This window comes from Anomaloglossus baeobatrachus, chromosome 3 (assembly GCF_048569485.1).
Source record: "Anomaloglossus baeobatrachus isolate aAnoBae1 chromosome 3, aAnoBae1.hap1, whole genome shotgun sequence".
Taxonomy (NCBI): domain Eukaryota; kingdom Metazoa; phylum Chordata; class Amphibia; order Anura; family Aromobatidae; genus Anomaloglossus; species Anomaloglossus baeobatrachus.
Window position 1 is genome coordinate 23,433,032 of NC_134355.1, and position 26,677 is coordinate 23,459,708.

At 48.1% G+C, this 26,677-nt stretch overlaps 1 protein-coding gene across 2 annotated transcripts in view; it reads left to right on the forward strand.

Annotated features, from left to right (window-relative positions):
- Positions 1–912: 912 nt before the first annotated feature.
- The window catches only part of EHD3 (EH domain containing 3), a 67,276-nt gene continuing 41,511 nt past the window's right edge, over positions 913–26,677 (forward strand). For both annotated transcript variants that reach the window (XM_075339054.1, XM_075339055.1), the window contains exons 1-3: positions 913–1,513; positions 12,783–12,959; positions 21,386–21,483. In XM_075339054.1, the coding sequence (XP_075195169.1) occupies positions 1,287–1,513; positions 12,783–12,959; positions 21,386–21,483 (502 nt within the window). In that variant the 5' untranslated portion in view covers positions 913–1,286. The remainder of the gene's footprint in view (positions 1,514–12,782; positions 12,960–21,385; positions 21,484–26,677) is intronic.

A 26,677-nucleotide genomic window follows, 5' to 3' on the forward strand; every position in this document is an offset into this window, starting at 1 on the left:
TTAATATAGGGGACTGGTGCGGGGTCTGATATTAATATAGGGGACTGGTGCAGGGTCTGATATTAATATAGGGGTCTGGTGCGGGGTCTGGCATTAATATAGGGGACTGGTGCAGGGTCTGATATTAATATAGGGGACTGGTGCAGGGTCTGATATTAATATAGGGGTCTGGTGTGGAGTTTAATAGTGATACAGGTTGTTTGGGATGGGGTATGTTAGTTACGATATTAAGATATGGTCTGATTTAGGGTCTTATATTAAATATAGGGGTCTGGTGTGGGATCTGATAATATAAGGTTGTTGTGCTGAGTCTGATATTTATTTAGGAATCTGATTTGGGGTCCTATTCCTTAGTTTCCCCCCTGGGTCATCTGAGCCACAGCTCTGAACCCTGCAATGTCGGCAATAATAAGAGTCTCCACCAGAGGGCGCTGGAGAGATGCAGAATATCTGCTACACAGGGATGAAAATCATATCACATTGCGTTACATCTCCAGAAAAAATAACAAAGCGGCTCCTTTAAATGCCTGACTGTCAGCACTGCTATAAAATGCGATGCTATAATTGCACGTTACACGCAGACTAACCCTGCCAGCCTCCTAATGGTTAATAAGAAAGCCGTAATTACACGGCTTTGTGATGACTACATCGTTAATAGTTCTTACGGGCGCTGTAAAGTGATAATTGAGAGAATCGGTGATGAAATCATCGCGTATTTATAGCGCTGAGCTAAATTTAGAGAATGAAAGGTGACCTGTCTTACCGCTTCGCACCACTAGATGGCAGCAGAGCACAGGCCGGTTATCCCTGCATTGCTCAGGAGCAGAGGAGCCGCACCCACCAGCATGGCCCCGCCCACTCCGGCTTCACCCATAGCTGTAACATTGGAAGCCTTGCCCGGAGATGGGCACTTCCGGTGTACACCAGTTTCCTGGGCTGCTGGCATTTAAATCCAGCAGGGAAAGGCTGCTGTGCATCTGTGGGTCCAGTCCCGTGTCATTCAGCACTGGAGAGCAGAATCCTGCAGATTGCATTGAAAGGGGCTTTTATTTTTGCCTATGATCACAGATTGTATCATTTGCATTGACAGAGTAGATACACTATTGCAGAGGAGATCGCTGCACAATCACTCTGCCTCCTGTACTGTTTTTTTTTTATTGCATCCCTGGATACATTGGTGCAAATACTTCCAATAAATCCTGCAATATTTTATTTTATTTTTCCCCCTAATATTTCCCTTGCCAATTCCCTAAATTGTCCCCATTTCCGATCCTCTTGCTCCAGAGATGTTCAGCTGGCTGGGGACCGATGACCGGAGGAAAAAGGACCCTGAAGTTTTCCAGACGGTCAGTGATGGGCTGAAGAAACTGTACAAGACCAAGCTGCTGCCCCTGGAAGAGTACTACAAATTCCACGAGTTTCATTCCCCGGCCCTGGAAGATGCGGATTTTGATAACAAGCCGATGATCCTGCTGGTGGGACAGTACTCCACTGGGAAGACCACCTTCATCCGGTACGTTCTGCACAGTGGGGACCATAGGATTTATAGGGGGGCTCTGAGTCTGGTGGTCCTAGGTAAGCACAGACCACCTTCATCCGGTATGTTCTGCACAGTGGGGACCACAGGATTTATAGGGGGGCTCTATCTATGATGGTCCTAGATATGCACAGACCACCTTCATCCAGTACGTTCTGCACAGTGGGGACCATAGGATTTATAGGGGGGCTCTGAGTCTGGTGGTCCTAGGTAAGCACAGACCATCTTCATCCGGTATGTTCTGCACAGTGGGGACCATAGGATTTATAGGGGGGCTCTGAGTCTGGTGGTCCTAGGTAAGCACAGACCATCTTCATCCGGTATGTTCTGCTCAGTGGGGACCATAGGATTTATAGGGGGGCTCTATCTCTGGTGGTCCTAGGTATGCACAGACCACCTTCATCCAGTATGTTCTGCACAGTGGGGACCACAGGATTTATAGGGGGGGCTCTAATGCTGGTGGTCCTAGGTATGCAGTGACCAGCTTCATCCAGTATATTGTGCACAGTGGGGACCACAGGATTTATAGGGGGGCTCTATTTCTGGTGGTCCTAGGTATGCACAGACCACCTTCAGTTGGTACATTCTGCACAGTTGGGACCATAGGATTTATAGGGGGGCTCTATTTCTGGTGGTCCTAGGTATGCACAGACCACCTTCATCCGGTACGTTCTGCACATTGAGGACCAAAGGATTTATAGGGGGGCTCTAACTCTGATGGTCCTAGGTATGCACCATCCATCCTATAGGGTGTCCATTGTGTACGTGTGGCCATAAGGGGGTCTTGCAGAAAATGATCCAGGGATATTAAAGGTTTTTTTTTCGATTTTTGGGTCTCTGGTGCAGAGCAAGGAGGTCAGTGGGTAGAAATTCCCAGATCATCTCTTATGCCTCCAGGTGACAGCCGCGGCCTCCTAGAGGCTGTCCTCTCAGCCTGTACAGTATACTCAGCGTTGGCACATTTTACATAGGACTGCCCATCAAAGTGGAGCTTGATGAGAACGTAAAAATAAAAAATACGCCCCCAATTGGGTTTATCAGGGGTCAAACTACTAATGTCCCACAAATGGCTAAATGGTAACTTGACATAGATCACTTGTATAAATAAATATCAGAAACTTCCTATTGGAGAAATCCACTTTCTCCACTTTTGAGCCATTTCTTTTCCTGAACTCCTCATTCACTCCAGAGAAAAAAAAATGGACCAAGACCGAATGTAGCCAATGAAGATGAGCAGCCCGGTCACTGAGAGATCAGATCGCAGCTGCCTATTGTCGGCTGTGGGGAGGAGACAGATTCACAAATGAGGTTATATTTCATGCCAGGGCTGGATTCACAGCTGCACTGCTTAGTACTATTGTATAATGTAATATATAATGCCACTTCCTAGTTAGGGTATGTGCCCACGATTAGGAGTCATTGTATCCCGGATGCAGCGGGTCCTGGACCTGCGGGCCATGAACCTCCTCCGCAAGAGACCGCAGCTGCTCGTACCCACAATCAGGGTTCGGGGCGCTTGTGTTCTCCCTACAGAGGATGCATGCGAATCCGCAGCAAACAATTGACATGCTGTGGTCTGGAAACACGCACCGCAGCTCAGTGTTTGCTGCGGAAAAAAAACAAGCACAGTGCGCACGGGATTTCTAGAAATCCATCTTCTATGCTTGTACTGTACAATGCAGCGTTTTGGATGCAGCTGAAGCATGTTACATCCAAAACGCTGCAAACACTGATCAAGGGCACGCTCCTTTAGTGTTTCATCTTGGCCTAGAGTTGGACTCACAGCTTCACTGCTTAGGGCTATGTCCACATGTTGCCATTTTTTGTGACCACAAAGATGCAGCGTTTTCGGCCACTAAATACTCACCCGCGGCAAAAACGCATCAGAAAAACGCATGCGTTTTTGGTTGCGTGTTGCTGCGTTTTTGATCTCTGCTTTTTGCTGCGTTTTTCCAATGCATTCCATGGGTGGAAAACACAATAAAACGCAGAAAAGAATTGACATGACCATTTTTTTTTTTTTCAGCTCAAAAACGCAGCTAAAAAAAAAAAGTTGTGTGCGGACAGCAAAAATGAAAACGCAAAGTCATGCAGTTTTGAGCCCAAAAACGCACCCGAAAAAGTGCAAAAACGCACATAGTCTAGTACTTCTGCACAATATCCCTGCTTCTGCTTTCTAGTAAGTGTTGTATTTCACCCTAGAGCTGAATTCACAGCTTCACTGCTCAGTACTGCTGTATAATGTTCTCAGTTTTGATACTTTTTAGTAAGCGTATATCTTGCATCAGCGCTGGTTTCACTGCTCGGTAGTGCTGTATATTGTGCCTAGTTTTGCTACTTTTTAGTAAGTGTTTATCTAGCCTCAGTGCTGGATTCACAGCTGCACTGTTCATTACTGCTATATAGTGTCCCCACCTTTCCTGCTTTTTAGTAAGCGTTTATCTTACCCCGATGCTGGATTCACATCTGCACTGCTCATTACTGCTGTATAATGTCCTCCATGAGCTACATGGAGACAGGAGAACAGAAATCCCATGTGTGTCTGTCTGTCTGTCTGTCTGTCTGTGTGTCTGTCTGTGTCTGTCTGTGTCTGTCTGTGTCTGTCTGTCTGTCTGTGTGTCTGTCTGTGTGTCTGTCTGTGTGTCTGTCTGTGTGTCTGTCTGTGTGTCTGTCTGTGTGTGTGTCTGTGTGTGTGTGTGTCTGTATGTGTGTGTGTGTGTGTGTGTGTGTCTGTCTGTATGTGTGTGTGTGTGTGTCTGTGTGTGTGTCTGTGTCTGTGTGTCTGTGTGTGTGTGTGTGTGTCTGTGTGTGTCTGTGTCTGTCTCTGTCTGTGTGTGTGTCTGTCTGTGTGTGTGTCTGTGTGTCTGTCTGTGTGTGTGTGTGTGTGTGTCTGTGTGTGTCTGTGTGTGTCTGTGTGTGTCTGTGTGTGTCTGTGTGTGTGTCTGTGTGTCTGTGTGTGTGTGTGTGTTGAGTATGGAAGCAGATATTTTCAACTCACCAGCTCAGAGACAACTACAAATTAGTGATGGAATCTGCAAAGGGGGTAAAAATGCAGGATATGAATAAAATGGGCAGGAAAAGGTGTTATGTCTCATGTTTACACAAAACTGAAGACCCCCCCCTCCAAAGGACAGGTAGACTTTCTATATTAGACCGTGTTTTCTGCTGCATTTGAGACCTGTGGTGATTGCCATCCAACTTTCCCAGACCACTGATTTTCCATTCATTTAACTGACAGCCCCCATCGGAGCAGCGCTGTCGGCCACATTGCTTCTCACTCTACTTTCCCAGAAAAGGGAAACTTTAGCAAATTATCTTTAAAGTAGCGTAAACTCCCATCCGTAGCCAATATTTCTATTTTTACCCTGTAATAATTGTCTCCACAGGAAAGTCTAGACCCGCGGCAGGACGGGATATAATTACTTTCTCGCTCCATCATCTTAATTTAATTAACTCGCCCCATATTTAGGTCTAATATTATTTTATGCATCCGGAGCCTCGTTCTGTAAGAAGCCAGTGAAAGGTCGTTGCCCCAAATATCTATTGTAGGGTTTTTGGTTTTTGTCTTTCATTTGCTACACAGAGGATTTTCATCTACTGCTTTCTGTTATCAGCCCTACTGATCACTACATAATGTGATTGATCTCACTGCTGAACAATTATAAACTGCTGATTATAGCATTACTCCCCCCCCCACCCCCTTTCAGGCGGATCCTGCCGCCATTATGGAGGGCTCAAGTAAATTATACATGTGGGTTAATGGGGTCCTGAGCATCAGAGAACATCTTGGCTCTTTAAATGATTGATGAGAGGCGCAGGATAACTGTATGGGAAGCGTAAGGGCGAGACGCAGAGGCAAAGGTGAGGTTTTTGGGAGCAAGTGAGGAACGTCGAGACTGTATCCATGTGATACACATCGGGTCATAACTACTTCCCCCCCTCGCAGCATGGATTACACGGACCTGTACATGTCAATGGGTCCGTAAAAGACGTGCACAGCACACGGATGACATCTGTGTGACATGGACCAGAATTAATGCATTCAAATAATTATTGATTTTTTAAAAAGATGTTCAAGGATGATAGAGAGACAGAGCTAGATTTATTGACCAAATAAATAATTAATTAAAAAAAAAAATAGATATGGGGTCCTCCCTATCTTTTTTTATTTTTTTTTTTTTTTTTTTATAACCATCCAAGATAAAGCAGACAGCTGGGGGCTGGTATTATCAGGCTAGGAAGGCCCATAGTTATTGGTCCCTTCTCAGCCTCAAAATAGCAGCCCACAACCTCCCCATTAGATGATGATCCAATTCTGGCATTGTACCCTGCTGTTCCCGGTTGCGCTGGTGCGGTGGCAATCGTTTTTTGAGGGTGATGTCAGCTGTAAATTGTCCAAAACAACATGGCTGGCATCAAGCCTTCGTACTAGTAATGGAGGGGTGTCTAGTAGCACAGTAATAACAAAAAAAAAAACAAAAACATACCCACCAAAAATTAAACACTCTCCGAAACTTTCCCTCGTCCCCCTTTTTATTACAAAGGGGAAAAAAACACGGCGATTGACGAAATACATTGTGGTCCACAAATGGAAACCTGAAAAAAACAGTAATCTAAAACAAGACACTTGCCCTCGATCACCACTTTATTAAAAAATAAATAAATAAAAATCCCCCTCATGTCCTATGATGCCAACAAACAAAGTCTATGGAGCCTCTTTCTGACACTGGATAGACTTTGCTTAGAGGCACTCCCAGATCATACTGTGTATAGGAGACACTGAGGGCTCATACTGTGTATAGGAGACTGTGAGGGCTCATACTGTGTATAGGAGACTGTGAGGGCTCATACTGTGTATAGGAGACTGTGAGGGCTCATACTGTGTATAGGAGACTGTGAGGGCTCATACTGTGTATAGGAGACTGTGAGGGCTCATACTGTGTATAGGAGACTGTGAGGGCTCATACTGTGTATAGGAGACTGTGAGGGCTCATACTGTGTATAGGAGACTGTGAGGGCTCATACTGTGTATAGGAGACTATGAGGGCTCATACTGTGTATAGGAGACTGTGAGGGCTCACATTGTGTATAGGAGACTGAGGGCTCATACTGTGTATAGGAGACTGTGAGGGCTGATACTGTGTATAGGAGGCTGTGAGGGCTCATACTGTGTATAGGAGGCTGTGAGGGCTCATACTGTGTATAGGAGACTGTGAGGGCTCATACTGTGTATAGGAGGCTGTGAGGGCTCATACTGTGTATAGGAGACTGTGAGGGCTCACACTGTGTATAGGAGACTGTGAGGGCTCACACTGTGTATAGGAGACTGTGAGGGCTCACACTGTGTATAGGAGACTGTGAGGGCTCACACTGTGTATAGGAGACTGTGAGGGCTCACACTGTGTATAGGAGACTGTGAGGGCTCACACTGTGTATAGGAGACTGTGAGGGCTCATACTGTGTATAGGAGACTGTGAGGGCTCATACTGTGTATAGGAGACTGTGAGGGCTCACACTGTGTATAGGAGACTGTGAGCGCTCATACTGTGTATAGGAGACTGTGAGGGCTCATACTGTGTATAGGAGACTGTGAGGGCTCATACTGTATATAGGAGACTGTGAGGGCTCATACTGTGTATAGGAGGCTGTGAGGGCTCACACTGTGTATAGGAGACTGTGAGCGCTCATACTGTGTATAGGAGACTGTGAGGGCTCATACTGTGTATAGGAGACTGTGAGGGCTCATACTGTGTATAGGAGACTGTGAGGGCTCATACTGTGTATAGGAGACTGTGAGGGCTCATACTGTGTATAGGAGACTGTGAGGGCTCACACTGTGTATAGGAGGCTGTGAGGGCTCGTACTGTGTATAGGAGACTGTGAGGGCTCGTACTGTGTATAGGAGACTGTGAGGGCTCATACTGTGTATAGGAGACTGTGAGGGCTCACACTGTGTATAGGAGACTGTGAGGGCTCATACTGTGTATAGGAGACTGTGAGGGCTCACACTGTGTATAGGAGGCTGTGAGGGCTCGTACTGTGTATAGGAGTCTGTGAGGGCTCGTACTGTGTATAGGAGACTGTGAGGGCTCATACTGTGTATAGGAGACTGTGAGGGCTCACACTGTGTATAGGAGACTGTGAGGGCTCATACTGTGTATAGGAGACTGTGAGGGCTCATACTGTGTATAGGAGACTGTGAGGGCTCACACTGTGTATAGGAGGCTGTGAGGGCTCACACTGTGTATAGGAGGCTGTGAGGGCTCGTACTGTGTATAGGAGGCTGTGAGGGCTCATACTGTGTATAGGAGACTGTGAGGGCTCATACTGTGTATAGGAGACTGTGAGAGCTCACACTGTGTATAGGAGACTGTGAGGGCTCACACTGTGTATAGGAGACTGTGAGGGCTCATACTGTGTATAGGAGGCTGTGAGGGCTCACACTGTGTATAGGAGACTGTGAGAGCTCACACTGTGTATAGGAGACTGTGAGGGCTCACACTGTGTATAGGAGACTGTGAGGGCTCATACTGTGTATAGGAGACTGTGAGGGCTCATACTGTGTATAGGAGACTGTGAGAGCTCACACTGTGTATAGGAGACTGTGAGGGCTCACACTGTGTATAGGAGACTGTGAGGGCTCACACTGTGTATAGGAGACTGTGAGGGCTCACACTGTGTATAGGAGACTGTGAGGGCTCACACTGTGTATAGGAGACTGTGAGGGCTCACACTGTGTATAGGAGGCTGTGAGGGCTCATACTGTGTATAGGAGACTGTGAGGGCTGATACTGTGTATAGGAGACTGTGAGGGCTCATACTGTGTATAGGAGACTGTGAGGGCTCACACTGTGTATAGGAGGCTGTGAGGGCTCACACTGTGTATAGGAGACTGTGAGGGCTCATACTGTGTATAGGAGACTGTGAGGGCTCATACTGTGTATAGGAGACTGTGAGGGCTCATACTGTGTATAGGAGACTGTGAGGGCTGATACTGTGTATAGGAGACTGTGAGGGCTCATACTGTGTATAGGAGGCTGTGAGGGCTCATACTGTGTATAGGAGACTGTGAGGGCTCATACTGTGTATAGGAGACTGTGAGGGCTCATACTGTGTATAGGAGACTGTGAGGGCTCATACTGTGTATAGGAGGCTGTGAGGGCTCATACTGTGTATAGGAGGCTGTGAGGGCTCATACTGTGTATAGGAGGCTGCGAGGGCTCATACTGTGTATAGGAGACTGCGAGGGCTCATACTGTGTATAGGAGACTGCGAGGGCTCATACTGTGTATAGGAGACTGTGAGGGCTCAAACTGTGTATAGGAGGCTGTGAGGGCTCATACTGTGTATAGGAGACTGTGAGGGCTCATACTTTAATAAAAGCTACTAATAACATCAGTAGTGACATTATACACAGGGGTTCGGTGTATAGGGTACAGGGATCACTGGTGACATTATACACAGGGGTTCGGTGTATAGGGTACAGGGATCACTGGTGACATTATACACAGGGGTTCGGTGTATAGGGTACAGGGATCACTGGTGACATTATACACAGAAGCGCTATATATACCATATAGTGTGCAGGTAATGCCGTGACGTCTGTAGTTGAAGTCATTCATCTTCGCTTTTCCTCGTCATCCGGTGCTGACCGCTATCATCACTTCTTCCTGTCAGGGCTCGACTCTGCAGAAAATAACAGTCATCTATAGCAGCTGATCACCAGATCACATTCCCAGTTATTCCCGGCTTCCACGCTGCACCAGATGAAGAAAAAATCCCAAAACAGAGTCGCCCTTAGGAGTAACAGGACCTCACTTTTATTCCTCCCCATGGAAAATTAAATCTGTAATCGTGTCCCCTTATTGGCCCCAATAGTAATTATGTCCCCCACTTGCCATCACAGAGCAATAATCTATGTCCCTCATTCTAGCCCTCGTATAGTAATTATGTCACCCATCCTGGCCTCTCCCTGTAATAATGTCCTCCAACAGGCCCCCAGAACCGGGCTGGGAAGCTGCTTCTTGCCAGTCCTGGGAACAGGCTGCAATTTTAACAATCCCCCCCCAAACCGGCTTAATCTCACCCCTGCTAAAAGTGTGTGTGACTGTTTGAGGGCTCATACTGTATAAAGAGAGGCTATCTAGGGGCTCATACTGTATATAGCGGGCTGCGTGGGGGCTTATGCTGTATATAGGGGGCTGTGTGGGGGCTCATGCTGTATATAGGGGGCTGTGTGGGGGCTCATGCTGTATATAGGGGGCTGTGTGGGGGCTCATGCTGTATTTAGGGGGCTGAGTGGGGGCTCATGCTGTATATAGGGGGCCGGGTGGGGGCTCGTGCTGTATATAGGGGGCCGTGTGGGGGCTCATACTGTATATAGGGGGCTGGGTGGGGGCTCATGCTGTATATAGGGGGCTGGGTGGGGGCTCATGCTGTATATAGGGGGCTGGGTGGGGGCTCATGCTGTATATAGGGGGCTGAGGGGGCTCATGCTGTATAAAGGGGGCTGGGTGGGGGCTCATGCTGTATTTAGGGGGCTGGGTGGGGGCTCATGCTGTATTTAGGGGGCTGGGTGGGGGCTCATGCTGTATATAGGGGGCTGGGTGGGGGCTCATGCTGTATATAGGGGGCTGGGTGGGGGCTCATGCTGTATATAGGGGGCTGGGTGGGGGCTCATGCTGTATATAGGGGGCTGGGTGGGGGCTCATGCTGTATATAGGGGGCTGGGTGGGGGCTCATGCTGTATATAGGGGGCTGGGTGGGGGCTCATGCTGTATATAGGGGGCTGGGTGGGGGCTCATGCTGTATATAGGGGGCTGGGTGGGGGCTCATGCTGTATATAGGGGGCTGGGTGGGGGCTCTTGCTGTATATAGGGGGCTGGGTGGGGGCTCATGCTGTATATAGGGGGCTGGGTGGGGGCTCTTGCTGTACATAGAGAGGTTGTGTCAAGTCTCATACTATATATATAGGGTGCTGTGTGAATGCTCGTACTGTGTATATAGGAAGTGTCAGCATACTTAATTCTGTTTTTAATATTAAGTGATAAAACATAAAAAAAACAACAATTATTGTATAATGAATACGTTAATATTAATTTCAGAATATTGGTTTGGCCTCCACAACAATCACGGTCTCTCATGTGGCCCCTCTGGAAAATTAATTGGCCACCACTGTTCTATTAGCACTTTACATAAATGAAAAAAATGTGCGGCCCCTTGTCTCTATTGCTTTCCAGTTAATCACAGGACTTATCACATTAAAAGGGATCATGTCACATCATGCATCAGGGCTGGGGGAGCCCACACCGAAACTGCCCGGTGCCCTAACTACTCTTAATAGACTCTAAACACCTGACATCAACCCCAAGAATCATTACCACGATTGCCACCGCACCGGGGCTTTGCGAAGAGCCAGAATTTCCTGCATCTAATGTGATTCTCCACTTCTGGGGCAGCTGCGGGCTGCTATTTTTAGGCTGGTAAGGGCCAAATAACTACTAGAATACCAGCCCCAGCTGTCTGCTTTACCTTTTCTGGTTATCAAAAATAGGAGAGGGACCTCCCCACGCGAGTGGTGTGTGCAGTTTTGTTTTTTTTCTTTTATTCCAGCACACGTCAAATGGATGACACAAACAGATGGTCACACGGATTGTCAAAACGGAATGCGCCTCAATTGCGGGGGGTTTTGTGCGCACATGTGATGGGGAGTTTAAAATTAAGCAGAGAAGAGGATGGCGACTTTGTAAAGGGGGTTAAGGTAGAAATTGGCTTTTGATATGTCCTAGATACCTATAAGATCAGATTGCTCTTTGTTCCTGGATCTCACTGTTTTCCTGAACGAGGGCAAAGTCCCTTTGTCACTGTGCAGAGGTTTCTGTTTATTGAAATCTGACACAATCCCCTAAGGCCGTGTTCCCACAGAGTGTAAATGCTGCTTTTTTTTTATTTTTTTTATTTTTTTGCAGTATTTGTCACTTATCTCCTTGTAGAACTTCCTCTGGCTGATAACAGAGAACAATAGATTGTATTCTACACAGGAAGAATAAAAGTGCACTGTCCTTTTAAATTTTGGGCATCTGAGATGTGTAAGGTTCTGCGGGTGAATGGGCGCTATTCATGGCCCTGAGTTTACCTGGCGGTGTACGAGGGAGTATTACATATATATTATTCACACGGTAGAGGCGCGGTGAATGCGGCATTGTGTGAGATCTCACTCGTCACGTGTATACACCGTGTAGTGGCCGCTCTCAGTACTGCAGTCAGCTCCATACACCGTGTAGTGGTCGTTCTCAGTACTGCAGCTCAGCTCCATACACCGTGTAGTGGCCGTTCTCAGTACTGCAGCTCAGCTCCATACACCGTGTAGTGGCCGCTCTCAGTACTGCAGTCAGCTCCATACACCGTGTAGTGGCCGTTCTCAGTACTGCAGTCAGCTGCATACACCGTGTAGTGGCCGCTCTCAGTACTGCAGTCAGCTCCATACACCGTGTAGTGGCCGTTCTCCGTACTGCAGTCAGCTGCATACACCGTGTAGTGGCCGCTCTCAGTACTGCAGCTCACGTTTACTTAAAAAGGAGCAAAATGCAGGAATGAGCACAGTCTCTACATGTTGTATGGATCCATGTCCATCCGGCTACTGTCAAACCTGGTAAAGCTGATCTGTGGGGGGTATCTGGTGTCAGCCCCCAGGATCTGTAATTATTGACCTATCATAAGGATGGGTCCATAATATTTAAGCCCTTGAAAACTTTTATGTAAATCAACCGGTTACGGTCAAGAAGATGGAGATGCTTGGAAGACCCGTTCAGCTGGCCACGCCCTAATCCCGTCTGATTGACATCTCAACTGACGTGGGTCATCACCTTCTCCCCCCCCTGAGCCCTGTTAGGTCAGATTGGGCAGTATTATGGAGCAGATTGACTTGTCTCCACCTCCTTGACTACTAACAGGTCATTTGCATATGGTGGCGGCTGGCAATAATCTTTTTTGGTAAAATTAAGAAGCTGTGCTGAGCAAAAACGTCCAGGAGCCGAGCGGTGCGGCAGTGGAGGTGGTTTTGGGGTCTCGTAGCTGTGGGTTGGTTACATAGTATCAGTATTGAGTGTAGACTCCGCATTTTAGGCTTTGACCAGGATCTTCTGATGACCCTTATTGGGGGCATACTCGGCTTATCCAGGGGGCTGACGGTATCATTGTCCCCTGCAGGAGCCGCTCTCTGACATCCGCCATTTCTCCTCCGCAGGTATCTTCTGGAGCAGGACTTCCCTGGGATGAGGATCGGGCCGGAGCCCACCACCGACTCCTTCATTGCGGTGATGCAGGGGGACGTTGAAGGTGTTATCCCCGGCAATGCCCTAGTGGTGGACCCAAAAAAGCCTTTCCGAAAACTGAATGCCTTTGGAAATGCCTTTCTGAACAGGTCAGTACTTGATAAGCTCGAGCATCGTTAATAATCTACAGACGCAGCAGAGATGACTTTGTCCTTGAACTTTTTCCTTTTCTTATATTGTGGTAACTGTTACAGAAATGCTGGGGTTTTCTGCAGTCCCATGTAAAGTCAGAGGGGACACGTTGTGCTGCAGATCAGTCTCAGCTCTGCTACATCTGTATTTACCATGAGGCAGGTAACATTCTAGTTGGAGCCCGGACAAGCCTCTTACTGCCTCTCCTCAGCCTGACAGCATCAGAGACACATGGACTGGCAGGGAACGGCAGCCTGACCGCCCATGGAAGACTAGTTGTTTAGCAGTCTAATCCTAGCAACCAGTCTGATTTTTTTTTTTTTATTTTTTTTTTTTCCCCTCCCTCCCAAACTGTGCTTTATTTTGTGACATGGACAAATCTGCTGTTTCTCCTCCCCTCTCACAGCATGCAGCAAAGACAGACTGCAGCAGCAGCTCCCTCCTCCCCTCTCACAGCAAGCAGCAGAGACAGACTGCAGCAGCATCTCCCTCCTCCACTCTCACAGCATGCAGCAGAGACAGACTGCAGCAGCATCTCCCTCCTCCCCTCTCATAGCATGCAGCAGAGACAGACTGCAGCAGCATCTCCCTCCTCCCTTCTCACAGCATGTAGCAGAGACAGACTGCAGCAGCATCTCCCTCGTCCCCTCTCACAGCATGCAGCAGAGACAGACTGCAGCAGCAGCTCCCTCCTCCCCTCTCACAGCATGTAGCAGAGACAGACTGCAGCAGCATCTCCCTCCTCCCCTCTCATAGCATGCAGCAGAGACAGACTGCAGCAGCATCTCCCTCCTCCCTTCTGACAGCATGCAGCAGAGACAGACTGCAGCAGCATCTCCCTCCTCCCCTCTCACAGCATGCAGCAGAGACAGACTGCAGCAGCATCTCCCTCCTCCCCTCTCACAGCATGCAGCAGAGACAGACTGCAGCAGCATCTCCCTCCTCCCCCTCTTTTCTTCTTCTGTTCAGTTACTATGTTAAGACTCTATTGATGTAAACCAGTTACAGATCCCGCAGTTTTCAGGCTGGATGTCTCTGTATCCGCTGTTATCTGGCCCCGTCTGTTCTCTGCATCCAGAAGTGTTTACACTCGACAGTAATGCACTGCCAGGAACTCCGCGCTGTGTCCGATGACTCGCTAAAAGCTTAAAAGCAAACTTTGTGCTCCCACGAGACCACTTGTATTGTAACCGAGCCCTGCAAGACATTGTACAGCATGATGGAGATTACAGGGTACCGGCGGCGATGCCCCAGAGATGGAGGAGGGAAGGCAGATCAGCCTCATCTGCTGAAATCCTAAGAAAAGCCTCATACAGTAACTTTGCACCTTGCCTGGCTCGCGCCTTGAACTTCGCAGAGCTGGCGTAACATGAGCTTTGCACTTTTGTGGGGCCGGCGTGACAATCCTATAGCTGCGTATACATTAAATGGAAGTAAACTCGGGACTACAGAACAGGAGAAGGACTTGGGTATTCTCATTACAAATAAGCTGAGCAGCAGCACTCAATGTCAGGCAGCAGCTGCTAAAGCAAACAAGATTTTAGGGTGTATAAAAAGAGAGATTAGATCCCGGGATCCCAACGTATTGTTACCCCTCTATAAATCACTTGTAAGGCCACATCTGGAATATGGGATCCAGTTTTGGGCTCCACATTTTAAAAAGGACATTCAGAAGTTAGAGTCAGTTCAAAGCCGGCAACTAGACTACTACAAGGAATGGAGGCCGCCCGTATGATGAGGAATGGAGGCCGCCCGTATGATGAGGAATGGAGGCCGCCCGTATGATGAGGAATGGAGGCCGCCCGTATGATGAGGAATGGAGGCCGCCCGTATGATGAGGAATGGAGGCCGCCCGTATGATGAGGAATGGAGGCCGCCCGTATGATGAGGAATGGAGGCCGACCGTATGATGAGGAATGGAGGCCGCCCGTATGATGAGGAATGGAGGCCGACCGTATGATGCGGAATGGAGGCCGACCGTATGATGCGGAATGGAGGCCGCCCGTATGATGAGGAATGGAGGCCGACCGTATGATGCGGAATGGAGGCCGCCCGTATGATGAGGAATGGAGGCCGACCGTATGATGAGAGGGGGAAAAAGACGTCTTAGATTAGATCTCATTTATATGTATAAATACATGTGTGGTCAATAAGGACTGGCGCATGACTTATTCCTTCAAAAGACAATACTAAGGACCAGGGGGCACTCACCGCGAGTGGAAGAAAAGCGATTCCGGCAGCTAAATAGGAAAGGGTTCTTTACAGTTAGAGCAGTCAGACTGTGGAATGCCGACCACAAGAGGTAGGAATGGCAGATACTATAACAGCCTTTACATCAGGGCTGGATGATTTCCTCACTACACACAACATTGTCGGTTATAAGTGACTTAGGGACAAAATGTAGAATTGGTGGAGGAAGGGGGAACTGGATGGACTTAGGTCTTTTTTCAACCAATGTAACATGAGCATTGCATGTTGTGGGGGGCGGCGGCGTGGGGTGAGACTTGCACTTTGCGGAGATGGTGTGACGCGAGCTTTGCACTTTGCCTGGCACAAGCCTTGCACATTGCGTGGCATGGGTATTGTACATTGTGGAGGGGGTTGGCGTGGTGTGAGCTTTGCACGTTGTGGGGGATTGGTGTGGCGCGAGCTTTGCACGTTGCGGGGGAGGGGGTTGGTGTGGTGCGAGCATTGCATATTGCGGGGCTGGTGTGATATGAACATTGCACGTTGCAGAGATGGCATGATTCGAGATTTGCACTTTGCGGGGCCAGCGTGACATGAGCTTGGCATGTTGTGGGGGGTCGGCATGGTGTGAGCTTTGCACATTATGGGGCTGGCATGACATGAGCATTGCATGTTGCAGAGATGGCATAACTTGAGTTTTGCACGTTGCCTGGCACGAAACTTGCGCGGTGCGAGCTTTCCACATTGCAGAGCCGGTGCGGTGCGAGCTTTGCACATTGCGGGCCCGGTGTGGTGCGAGCTTTGCACATTGCAAAGCCGGTGCAGTGCAAGCTTTACACATTGCGGGGCCAGCGCTGTGCAAGCTTTACACGTTGCGGGGCCAGCGCTGTGCAAGCTTTACACGTTGCAGAGGCAGCAACCGGTTGTTGAGTGTTTTGGGGAGGGGGGGGAGGCCACCACACCATATCTTGCTCCTAGCTGATATGGCAGCCCCTCTCTGTTTCCACCTCTGTGGCGCTTTATTAATCAGATTTTTCTTTGCTGGAACATCTCTTTATAAAGGCCGCGGAGTTGCGGGATCCGTCTGTGCTTTGGAACATCAGGAATTCGGGCAGTGACTGAGGTGTGAATAGTCGCGGTCGGCTCCTGATGATGGGGCGCGGAGGTGCGAGGTCGGGGTCACACGGAGGAGATCGCTCACTGACGCAACAGGAATGTTTATCCTCTAAGCTCTAATTAAATGGGGTGACGGGGCTGCTCTGATGGGAGAGGTCGCTATTGTAAGGTCTCGGGAGTCAGATCTTACCCCTACGGGCGTTTTGCAGGATTTTCTCCTCCCTTTTTTTTCATATTAACTAATCTCCAACAATCTTTCAGCAACCAGCTCAGCTGTGGATGGATCTTGTTGTTTTTATTTTTACGTGATCCTCAATTTTAGGAATCCTAATTAACTGTATTAGTTTATTACGCACTAATAAGCCGAAAAAGTAGAAATTAAATCAGGGGTCTCAACCTCGGCTGGGTATATGGACAACACATTGAATTTGGGGGGCCGCATTCTCTGCAGGACATTTTTCGCTCTTTTATTTCTTTAAATGGCATTTATTGTACAGGTTGGGGTACGGATTTATAGCTTTGCTCGTTATGGATTTGGTGACAACAAATGTGCACTTCTTCTTTTGTTTGTTTTTAGTGTGTGTGTGTGTGTATACATATAATAAAAATATATACACATTTTCCCCCCATTCTGTAGTAATGTGCCCATCCTTGTCTCCATTCTGTAGTAATGTGCCCATCCTTGTCTCCATTCTGTAGTAATGTCCCCATTCTGTAGTAATGTGCCCATCCTTGTCTCCATTCTGTATTAATGTGCCTATCCTTGTCTCCATTCTGTAGTAATGTGCTCATTCTATAGTAATGTGCCCATCCTTGTCTCCATTATGTAGTAATGTCCACATCCTGTAGTAATGGGCCCATCCTTGTCTCCATTCTGTATTAATGTGCCCATCCTTGTCTCCATTCTGTAGTAATGTCCCCATCCTGTAGTAATGGGCCCATCCTTGTCTCCATTCTGTAGTAATGTGCCCATCCTTGTCTCCATTCTGTAGTAATGTGCCCATTCTATAGTAATGTGCCCATCCTTGTCTCCATTCTGTAGTAATGTCCCCATTCTGTAGTAATGTGCCCATCCTTGTCTCCATTCTCTATTAATGGGCCCATCCTTGTCCCCATCCTGTAGTAATGGGCCCATCCTTGTCTCCATCCTGTAGTAATGTGCCCATCCTTGTGCCCATCCTTGTCTCCATTCTGTAGTAATGTGCCCATCCTTGTCTCCATTCTGTAGTAATGTGCCCATCCTTGTCTCCATTCTATAGTAATGTGCCCATCCTTGTCTCCATTCTGTAGTAATGTGCCCATCCTTGTCTCCATTCTATAGTAATGTGCCCATCCTTGTCTCCATTATGTAGTAATGTCCCCATCCTGTACTAATGGGCCCATCCTTGTCTCCATTCTGTAGTAATGTGCCCATCCTTGTCTCCATTCTGTAGTAATGTCCCCATTCTGTAGTAATGTGCCCATCCTTGTCTCCCTTCTGTAGTAATGTGCCCATCCTTGTCTCCATTCTATAGTAATGGGCCCATCCTTGTCTCCATTCTGTAGTAATGTGCCCATCCTTGTCTCCATTCTGTAGTAATGTCCCCATCCTGTAGTAATGGGCCCATCCTTGTCTCCATTCTGTATTAATGTGCCTATCCTTGTCTCCATTCTGTAGTAATGTCCCCATTCTGTAGTAATGTGCCCATCCTTGTCTCCATTCTCTATTAATGGGCCCATCCTTGTCCCTATCCTGTAGTAATGGGCCCATCCTTGTCTCCATCCTGTAGTAATGTGCCCATCCTTGTGCCCATCCTTGTCTCCCTTCTGTAGTAATGTGCCCATCCTTGTCTCCATTCTATAGTAATGTGCCTATCCTTGTCCCCATTCTGTAGTAATGTGCCCATCCTTGTCTCCATTCTGTAGTAATGTGCCTATCCTTGTCCCCATTCTGTAGTAATGTGCCCATCCTTGTCTCCATTCTGTAGTAATGTGCCTATCCTTGTCTCCATCCTGTAGTAATGTACCCATCCTTGTGCCCATCCTTGTCTCCATTCTGTAGTAGTGTCCCCATCCTGTAGTAATGGGCCCATCCTTGTCTCCATCCTGTAGTAATGTACCCATCCTTGTGCCTATCCTTGTCTCCATTGTGTAGTAATGTCCCCATTCTGTAGTAATGTGCCCATCCTTGTCTCCATTCTCTATTAATGGGCCCATGCTTGTCCCCATCCTGTAGTAATGGGCCCATCCTTGTCTCCATCCTGTAGTAATGTACCCATCCTTGTGCCCATCCTTGTCTCCATTCTGTAGTAATGTGCCCATCCTTGTCTCCATTCTGTAGTAATGTGCCCATTCTGTAGTAATGTGCCTATCCTTGTCTCCATTCTGTAGTAATGTCCCCATTCTGTAGTAATGTCCCCATTCTGTAGTAATGTCCCCATTCTGTAGTAATGTGCCTATCCTTGTCTCCATTCTGTAGTAATGTCCCCATTCTGTAGTAATGTCCCCATTCTGTAGTAATGTGCCCATCCTTGTCTCCATTCTGTAGTAATGTGCCCATCCTTGTCTCCATTCTGTAGTAATGTGCCTATCCTTGTCTCCATTCTGTAGTAATGTCCCCATTCTGTAGTAATGTCCCCATTCTGTAGTAATGTCCCCATTCTGTAGTAATGTGCCTATCCTTGTCTCCATTCTGTAGTAATGTCCCCATTCTGTAGTAATGTCCCCATTCTGTAGTAATGTGCCCATCCTTGTCTCCATTCTGTAGTAATGTGCCCATCCTTGTCTCCATTCTGTAGTAATGTGCCCATCCTTGTCTCCATTCTGTAGTAATGTGCCCATCCTTGTCTCCATTCTGTAGTAATGTCCCCATTCTGTAGTAATGTGCCCAACGTTGTCCCCATCCTGTAGTAATGTGCCCATCCTTGTCTCCATTCTGTAGTAATGTACCCTATTCAGCCATCTTTCACACATCGCTGGTATCAGGATTTCTGCCTCTACATTATGCTGCTCTCAGATGGGGTAGCAAGAACCTGGTGACAGATTCCCTTCTTAAGGAGGGAATACTTAACAAGCTTTTATTGTTGGGTTTTGTTTTTTTTCCAGTGCATGTATTTAGTAAATTTTGTCTATAGTTTTGGGTAAAGATATGTTACTGGTTTGTGTGTAGAGCTCCTATGCAGACCTCTGCACCAGCAGCATTCTAGACATTATCATGTAAAAGCCACTAAATTCCAAGTGTTTTATTACAAGGACAGGAGGATTGAGTGAAGACAATACTCGGGGTTTACTGGCAGTCAGTAACTATGGAGACACATAATTCTGCATGAGAGCTGTGTACATTAAAGGGTTTGTATGTATGACAAAGCCCTCTTCTTCTTCTTCTTCTGCCGAGCTTTTCTCTGGTTCGGTCTCGTTCCTCCATAGAAGTGACGGGGTCTCCACTCTGATGGGGGGGCTGTCACATAGGTTTCCAAGAGGCGTGTTATCACACCGGTCATTGGCAGATCAGGAGCCTGGGAAAGCTGGGTGATTGCCTCTCTAGCTCCCATAATGGAGGTCATTCTCTTCCGGTGGATTACACAAGTAGTTATAATTGCTGGGAGTCCTCTGTCCCCCTGCCCCTCTGTCCCCTCCTCGCTGGGAGGTCAGCCCAGGCTCCACATCTTCGGACATGTGACACATTGTATGATGGCAGCGGACGGGACAACTTCTTATGTAACAGGATCGCTCTATTCATGCAGGATCCATCAACAGCCAGTACATTTTCTACTTCACTGGAGCAGTATACAACGTGTCCAGCACCAGAATTTTACAAATTATAGAGGCCAATAGCACAAAATTAAAGCATGGAACGTCCTAGGAATGGGCTGTCACTGCCCAAACGCAAAATCAGCACACTTCTGAAATACTCTGTGCTGCTGTGTGACTTTACTCCTCCTTTCAGTGTGTGACATCCCACAACATCAGCGCTCTCCTCTCCTGAAATCCTCTGTGCTGCTGGGACCTGCTCCTTCCTTTATATATCCCTGTGGCGCCCTATAAGATCAGCGCTCTCCTCTCCTGAAATCCTCTGTGCTGCTGGGACCTGCTCCTTCCTCTATGTATTTCTGTGACCCCCTATTAGATCAGCGCTCTCCTCTCCTGAAATCCTTTGTGCTGCTGGGAGCTACTGCTTCCTCTAGATCTCTGTGACCCCCTATTAGATCAGCGCTCTCCTCTCCTGAAATCCTCTGTGCTGCTGGGACCTACTCCTACCTCTAGATCTCTGTGACCCCCAATTAGATCAGCGCTCTCCTCTCCTGAAATCCTCTGTGCTGCTGGGACCTGCTCCTTCCTTTATATATCTCTCTAACGCCCTATAAGATCAGCGCTCTCCTCTCCTGAAATCCTCTGTGCTGCTGGGACCTGCTCCTTCCTTTATATATCCCTGTAACGCCCTATAAGATCAGCGCTCTCCTCTCCTGAAATCCTCTGTGCTGCTGGGACCTACTCCTACCTCTAGATCTCTGTGACCCCCAATTAGATCAGCGCTCTCCTCTCCTGAAATCCTCTGTGCTGCTGGGACCTGCTCCTTCCTTTATATATCTCTCTAACGCCCTATAAGATCAGCGCTCTCCTCTCCTGAAATCCTCTGTGCTGCTGGGACCTGCTCCTTCCTTTATATATCCCTGTAACGCCCTATAAGATCAGCGCTCTCCTCTCCTGAAATCCTCTGTGCTGCTGAGACCTACTCCTACCTCTGTATCTCTGTGACCCCCTATAAGATCAGCGCTCTCCTCTCCTGAAATCCTCTGTGCTGCTGGGACCTACTCCTACCTCTGTATCTCTGTGACCCCCTATAAGATCAGCGCTCTCCTCTCCTGAAATACTCTGTGCTCCTGAAAATTCCCGATTCATCTTCTTTCTACACTACAGGTCTCTATTCCCCGTCTCTTATTCCTTTGTTACATGTAGCCCTGTCCACACTAACCTCATGACATGGACAGATCACTGCTGTCCTGAAATGCTCTGCGCTGCTGTGATCTATGTATTACTATGCCCACGTATAAACGTCTCCATAACATACACTTATTCTAAGGGTTTGTTCTCTGTTCCGCAGGTTTGTTTGTGCTCAGCTGCCCAACCCCGTCCTGGAGAGCATCAGCGTGATTGACACCCCCGGGATCCTGTCCGGAGAGAAGCAGAGGATAAGTCGAGGTGAGGGTCTCGGAGTAATCCGTGCATGGTCTATAGGGGACATGTCCGCTCCTTTGTTTCCTGGTGATTTATTAACGCTCTCCAGATTCATCATTGTGCAGTCAGACATACTGTATATACGTTCTGTATTCATGCTTTTCAAGATCACTGCTTGCTTCCGCCTTCTTATAGACTGTACAAGAAATCCTTTTCATCCTTGATTGTTACCTCCTCATAGTCTTGATTGAGGCTCGATGTCCTGACCCAACCGTGTGCCCGCAGCTGATGTGTTGTTACAATGTATCACTTCTTAATAACAGTGAGATCAGCCTGGGCTCCAGGACAGGAGACACCTGTATGTGGTTGCAGTGTTCATCGCTGTCCACACTGATACATTGTTACAAAACATTGCAGATGATTAAAAAGATAAAATGGTATTGGTAACTTTTTTTTTTTTTTTATTTAAATGTTCTTGATATTTTTATTTAATGAATTCCGGCTACCTGTCAGTGCACGCTGCAGGCTGGGCTGCTATGACGAGCTGCGGGGAAATTCACTTTTTAGTAAATAAGTGTTATTCCATTATACAAAAAGAAATATCAATCGCTTGCTGTTTTTAAGATCTCTGCTTGTTGTCATTCACAAGGATTCTTAATGACTTCTAAAATAAAACAATCGTCCTTGATCACACAGGGGCAGCTCATTACAAAGCAGAACTGATTGATTACCGTACTGTCACCTGTGTGGTCAGGACGGATAAAAGGGGTCTACCATGCTCGGGTACTCAATACTTGTAACTAGTGATGAGCGGGCACTACCATGCTCAGGTGCTCTGTACTGGTAACTAGTGATGAGCGGGCACTACCATGCTCGGGTGCTCAGTACTGGTAACTAGTGGTGAGCGGGCACTACCATGCTCGGGTGCTCAGTACTGGTAACTAGTGATGAGCGGGCACTACCATGCTCGGGTGCTCAGTACTGGTAACTAGTGATGAGCGGGCACTACCATGCTCGGGTGCTCAGTACTGGTAACTAGTGATGAGCGGGCACTACCATGCTCCGGTGCTCAGTACTGGTAACTAGTAATGAGCGGGCACTGCCATGCTCAGGGTGCTCAGTACTGGTAACTAGTGATGAGCGGGCACTACCATGCTCGGGTGCTCAGTACTGGTAACTAGTGAGGAGCGGGCACTACCATGCTCAGGTGCTCAGTACTGGTAACTAGTGATGAGCGGGCACTACCATGCTCCGGTGCTCAGTACTGGTAACTAGTGATGAGCGGACACTACCATGCTCAGGTGCTCTGTACTGGTAACTAGTGATGAGCGGGCACTACCATGCTCGGGTGCTCAGTACCCGTAACTAGTGATGAGGGGGCACTACCATGCTCAGGTGCTCTGTACTGGTAACTAGTGATGAGTGGGCACTACCATGCTCAGGTGCTCAGTACTGGTAACTAGTGATGAGCGGGCACTACCATGCTCCGGTGCTCAGTACTGGTAACTAGTGATGAGCGGGCACTACCATGCTCCGGTGCTCAGTACTGGTAACTAGTAATGAGCGGGCACTACCATGCTCGGGTGCTCAGTACTGGTAACTAGTGATGAGCAGGCACTACCATGCTCCGGTGCTCAGTACTGGTAACTAGTGATGAGCGGGCACTACCATGCTCGGGTGCTCAGTACTGGTAACTAGTGATGAGCGGGCACTACCATGCTCAGGGTGCTCAGTACTCGTAACTAGTGATGAGCGAGCACTACCATGCTCGGGTGCTCAGTACCCGTAACTAGTGATGAGCGGGCACTACCATGCTCGGGTGCTCAGTACTGGTAACTAGTGATGAGCGGGCACTACCATGCTCGGGTGCTCAGTACTGGTAACTAGTGATGAGCGGGCACTACCATGCTCCGGTGCTCAGTACTGGTAACTAGTGATGAGCGGGCACTACCATGCTCGGGTGCTCAGTACTGGTAACTAGTGATGAGCGGGCACTACCATGCTCGGGTGCTCAGTACTGGTAACTAGTGATGAGCGGGCACTACCATGCTCGGGTGCTCAGTACTGGTAACTAGTGATGAGCGGGCACTACCATGCTCCGGTGCTCAGTACTGGTAACTAGTGATGAGCGGGCACTACCATGCTCCGGTGCTCAGTACTGGTAACTAGTGATGAGCGGGCACTACCATGCTCCGGTGCTCAGTACTGGTAACTAGTGATGAGCGGGCACTACCATGCTCGGGTGCTCAGTACTGGTAACTAGTAATGAGCGGGCACTACCATGCTCGGGTGCTCAGTACTGGTAACTAGTGATGAGCGGGCACTACCATGCTCGGGTGCTCTGTACTCGTAACTAGTGATGAGCGGGCACTACCATGCTCGGGGGCTCAGTACTGGTAACTAGTGATGAGCGGGCACTACCATGCTCGAGTGCTCAGTACTGGTAACTAGTGATGAGCGGGCACTACCATGCTCGAGTGCTCAGTACTGGTAACTAGTGATGAGCGGGCATTACCATGGTCAGGTGCTCAGTACTGGTAACTAGTGATGAGCGGGCACTACCATGCTCGGGTGCTCTGTACTGGTAACTAGTGATGAGCGGGCACTACCATGCTCGTTGCTCCTAATGAACAGTTTGATGCTCAGAATGGAGTGACTCGAGCCCCCTAGTAGTATAGAATCCTAGCATTTTTGCAGAAGATGTCACTATTCTGCGCTCTCCTCTGAGGCTCCGGGTCACTGGTACGGGCCGGATGTGCAATCGTACAATGTCTTAACTGTTAGTGATCAGGATCGCCTCGTGTCATGCAAAGCAGGAAGCCGGGAGGCAGAGCAGCGGTGCGCTCATGAAGACAGAAGGCGAGACAAACCCTTTAAGATATTAAATGGCCACAAGCGAAGATCTTAAAAACTGAAAAAAACTAATGCAGAAACTATATTGCAAAATTGTGTAAGAATTTGCTAAAATTCCCTCTATGAGACGCTTATATATTTGCCAACATTTAGCGGCTCCTCTTCTATTTGACCTGATTAACCATTTCATGTGTCGGCTTATATTCAGATTGATTTCAAAGACTACAAAATTGAGCCAATGCGGGACAGCGCCACCCTTTCCCATAGGCTACAGCTGGTATTGCAGTTCAGCCTTATGCAAGTGTATTAATATCGGTTGTGATACCAGAAAACCCCAGTGACCAGTGCAGCGACGATTCTGGAATATTGCAGATAACGGCTGTACTGTATGTTGTATAATCTGAGTAGTTGGAGGATTCCTTGATGACGGCTCTTCCTATCGTAGCCTGTATACATTCACCTCCGGTAGCTTTGAAGCCCCCTGCGTCGTTCCCCCGTGTTTATTACACTTGCGGTGATGTTATCGGCAGCGGGTATTAAACAGTCAGCCGGTCCGCTGTGAGCTGGCACCGGGGCCTGGCAATCAGTCATACCCTGTAGTAACCCTGACACTTGGCATCTGCCCAAAACTGATGTGTCCACAACGAGGGAGCAACCTGGCACAATAGCGGCTCCATTATATAAGCACACATAGGGCACATGGCACTGGTGCCGGGGCGGACGGGCGCTGCATATAAATGGCCAGCAGCTCTTCCAGCAAAGAGCAGTTGCTCCTTCTCACCAGATTTGCAGAGTTTCTCTTTTTTCGTGTGTTTTTATACTATTTAGATTAGGTGCCTTACATAATGTTAGAGCAATGAGCCGTCCTCCGACAGCCGTTTTGTCCTAGCGTGCCTATCTGGTCACCAGTGGTTGAGCACTGGGCATTAAGGCTTGGGAACATGCAGTAAAGTCCCTACCTATTTTATAGGGGTACCCACTCCCATACAACCTGCGACATGTGAAGCACAAGTGGCCGTATGACCCCAGATCAGACCCCAGTCCAGTGACTAACATAGTTCAGCCCCGTGACCAGGCCCCTCTCATGCCACTGCCCTCATCCTGCAGCTTTCCATCCTCCTCACGGACATTCTCTGTGGATCTGGATTGTGCAGGGATGAGTGGGCACAGACCGGACACAGGGCACCTGAAAGATCTGCCCGTCGGTCTTGCTTTGGATGGCAAGTATGGTGTATAGCCCTGGAGGAACTTTTTTTTTTTTTTTAATATAAATTAAATAAATAATTAAGAAAACAAACAAAAAACGATGTGCGGTCCCTCCCCCCCCCCCCTTCAATTTTAATGCCCAGCCAAGATAAAGCCGACAGCTGGGAGCTGGTATTCTCAGGCTTGGGAAGCCCACGATTATTGGGACCCCCCGAATTGTTGCATCGATTTAGATGCAACAATCCCGGCGCTATACCTGGCTGTTCCCGATCGTCCTGGTGCAGTGGCAATCTGGGTAATAAGGGATTAATGACAGCTCGGAGCTGCCACTAAGCCCAGAATATACTTACCGAGCCCAGGAGACTTGGTAAGTATATTTCTCCTGCTTTAACCCTTTTATTTTACAGGTAATGTTCCGGTCCCCCTTAGGCTTATATGGGGTTCGGAGTCCGAGCAGATGTTCGGGTTCAAGTCCAGACCCGAATCAAGCTTTTTTTTTTTAATAAGTCTAGAACATCTGCGGGTTCGCTCATAATAATAATAATATTTATCTATTTATATAGCGCTATTAATTCCATTGGCATCTCTACTATTGATCGATTACTTAGACGATGACGCTTTACCAGGAGCGAAATGCTGGACTAGAAATAGAAGGATTCTTTATTCTTGGTTGGTAACTCTACCCCCGATGGTGTCACTGGCACCAGACGATAGGTTTAGTTGCCCGCACAGCTCTGATTTCCTATGGCTTTGCCTCGGCTGTAGCCTCACCGTGCACCATAATGTCGAGGACAGTAAGTCTGGCTTTGCCTTGGAAAACGTCCACAAGTGAGTGTTCCAGCTTCTGAGCTAAAAACTACAACCCCCACCCTCCCTTCCTGAGCTGAGCCGCACATTGACTTGTCAGGAGGATGTTGAGGGCACTTCTGGGGGTCATCCTCATCGTGGCCGCTGCTTCCTCATAATCAAGTGTGAAAAGTCCCCGACTCTGCAGAAAATGCATCTGTCAGTACAGCTACATTTTTATTTATTTTTTTAAATTTTCCTCTCGAACAGCAGAGGGGCCCCAAATAAGTACAGTATCCGGCCCTGGGGGTCCAGTGGTAAGTTTGCCAACAGGGAATTGTCTGTGTGTGTAAGAACCCACAAGGTACTCATG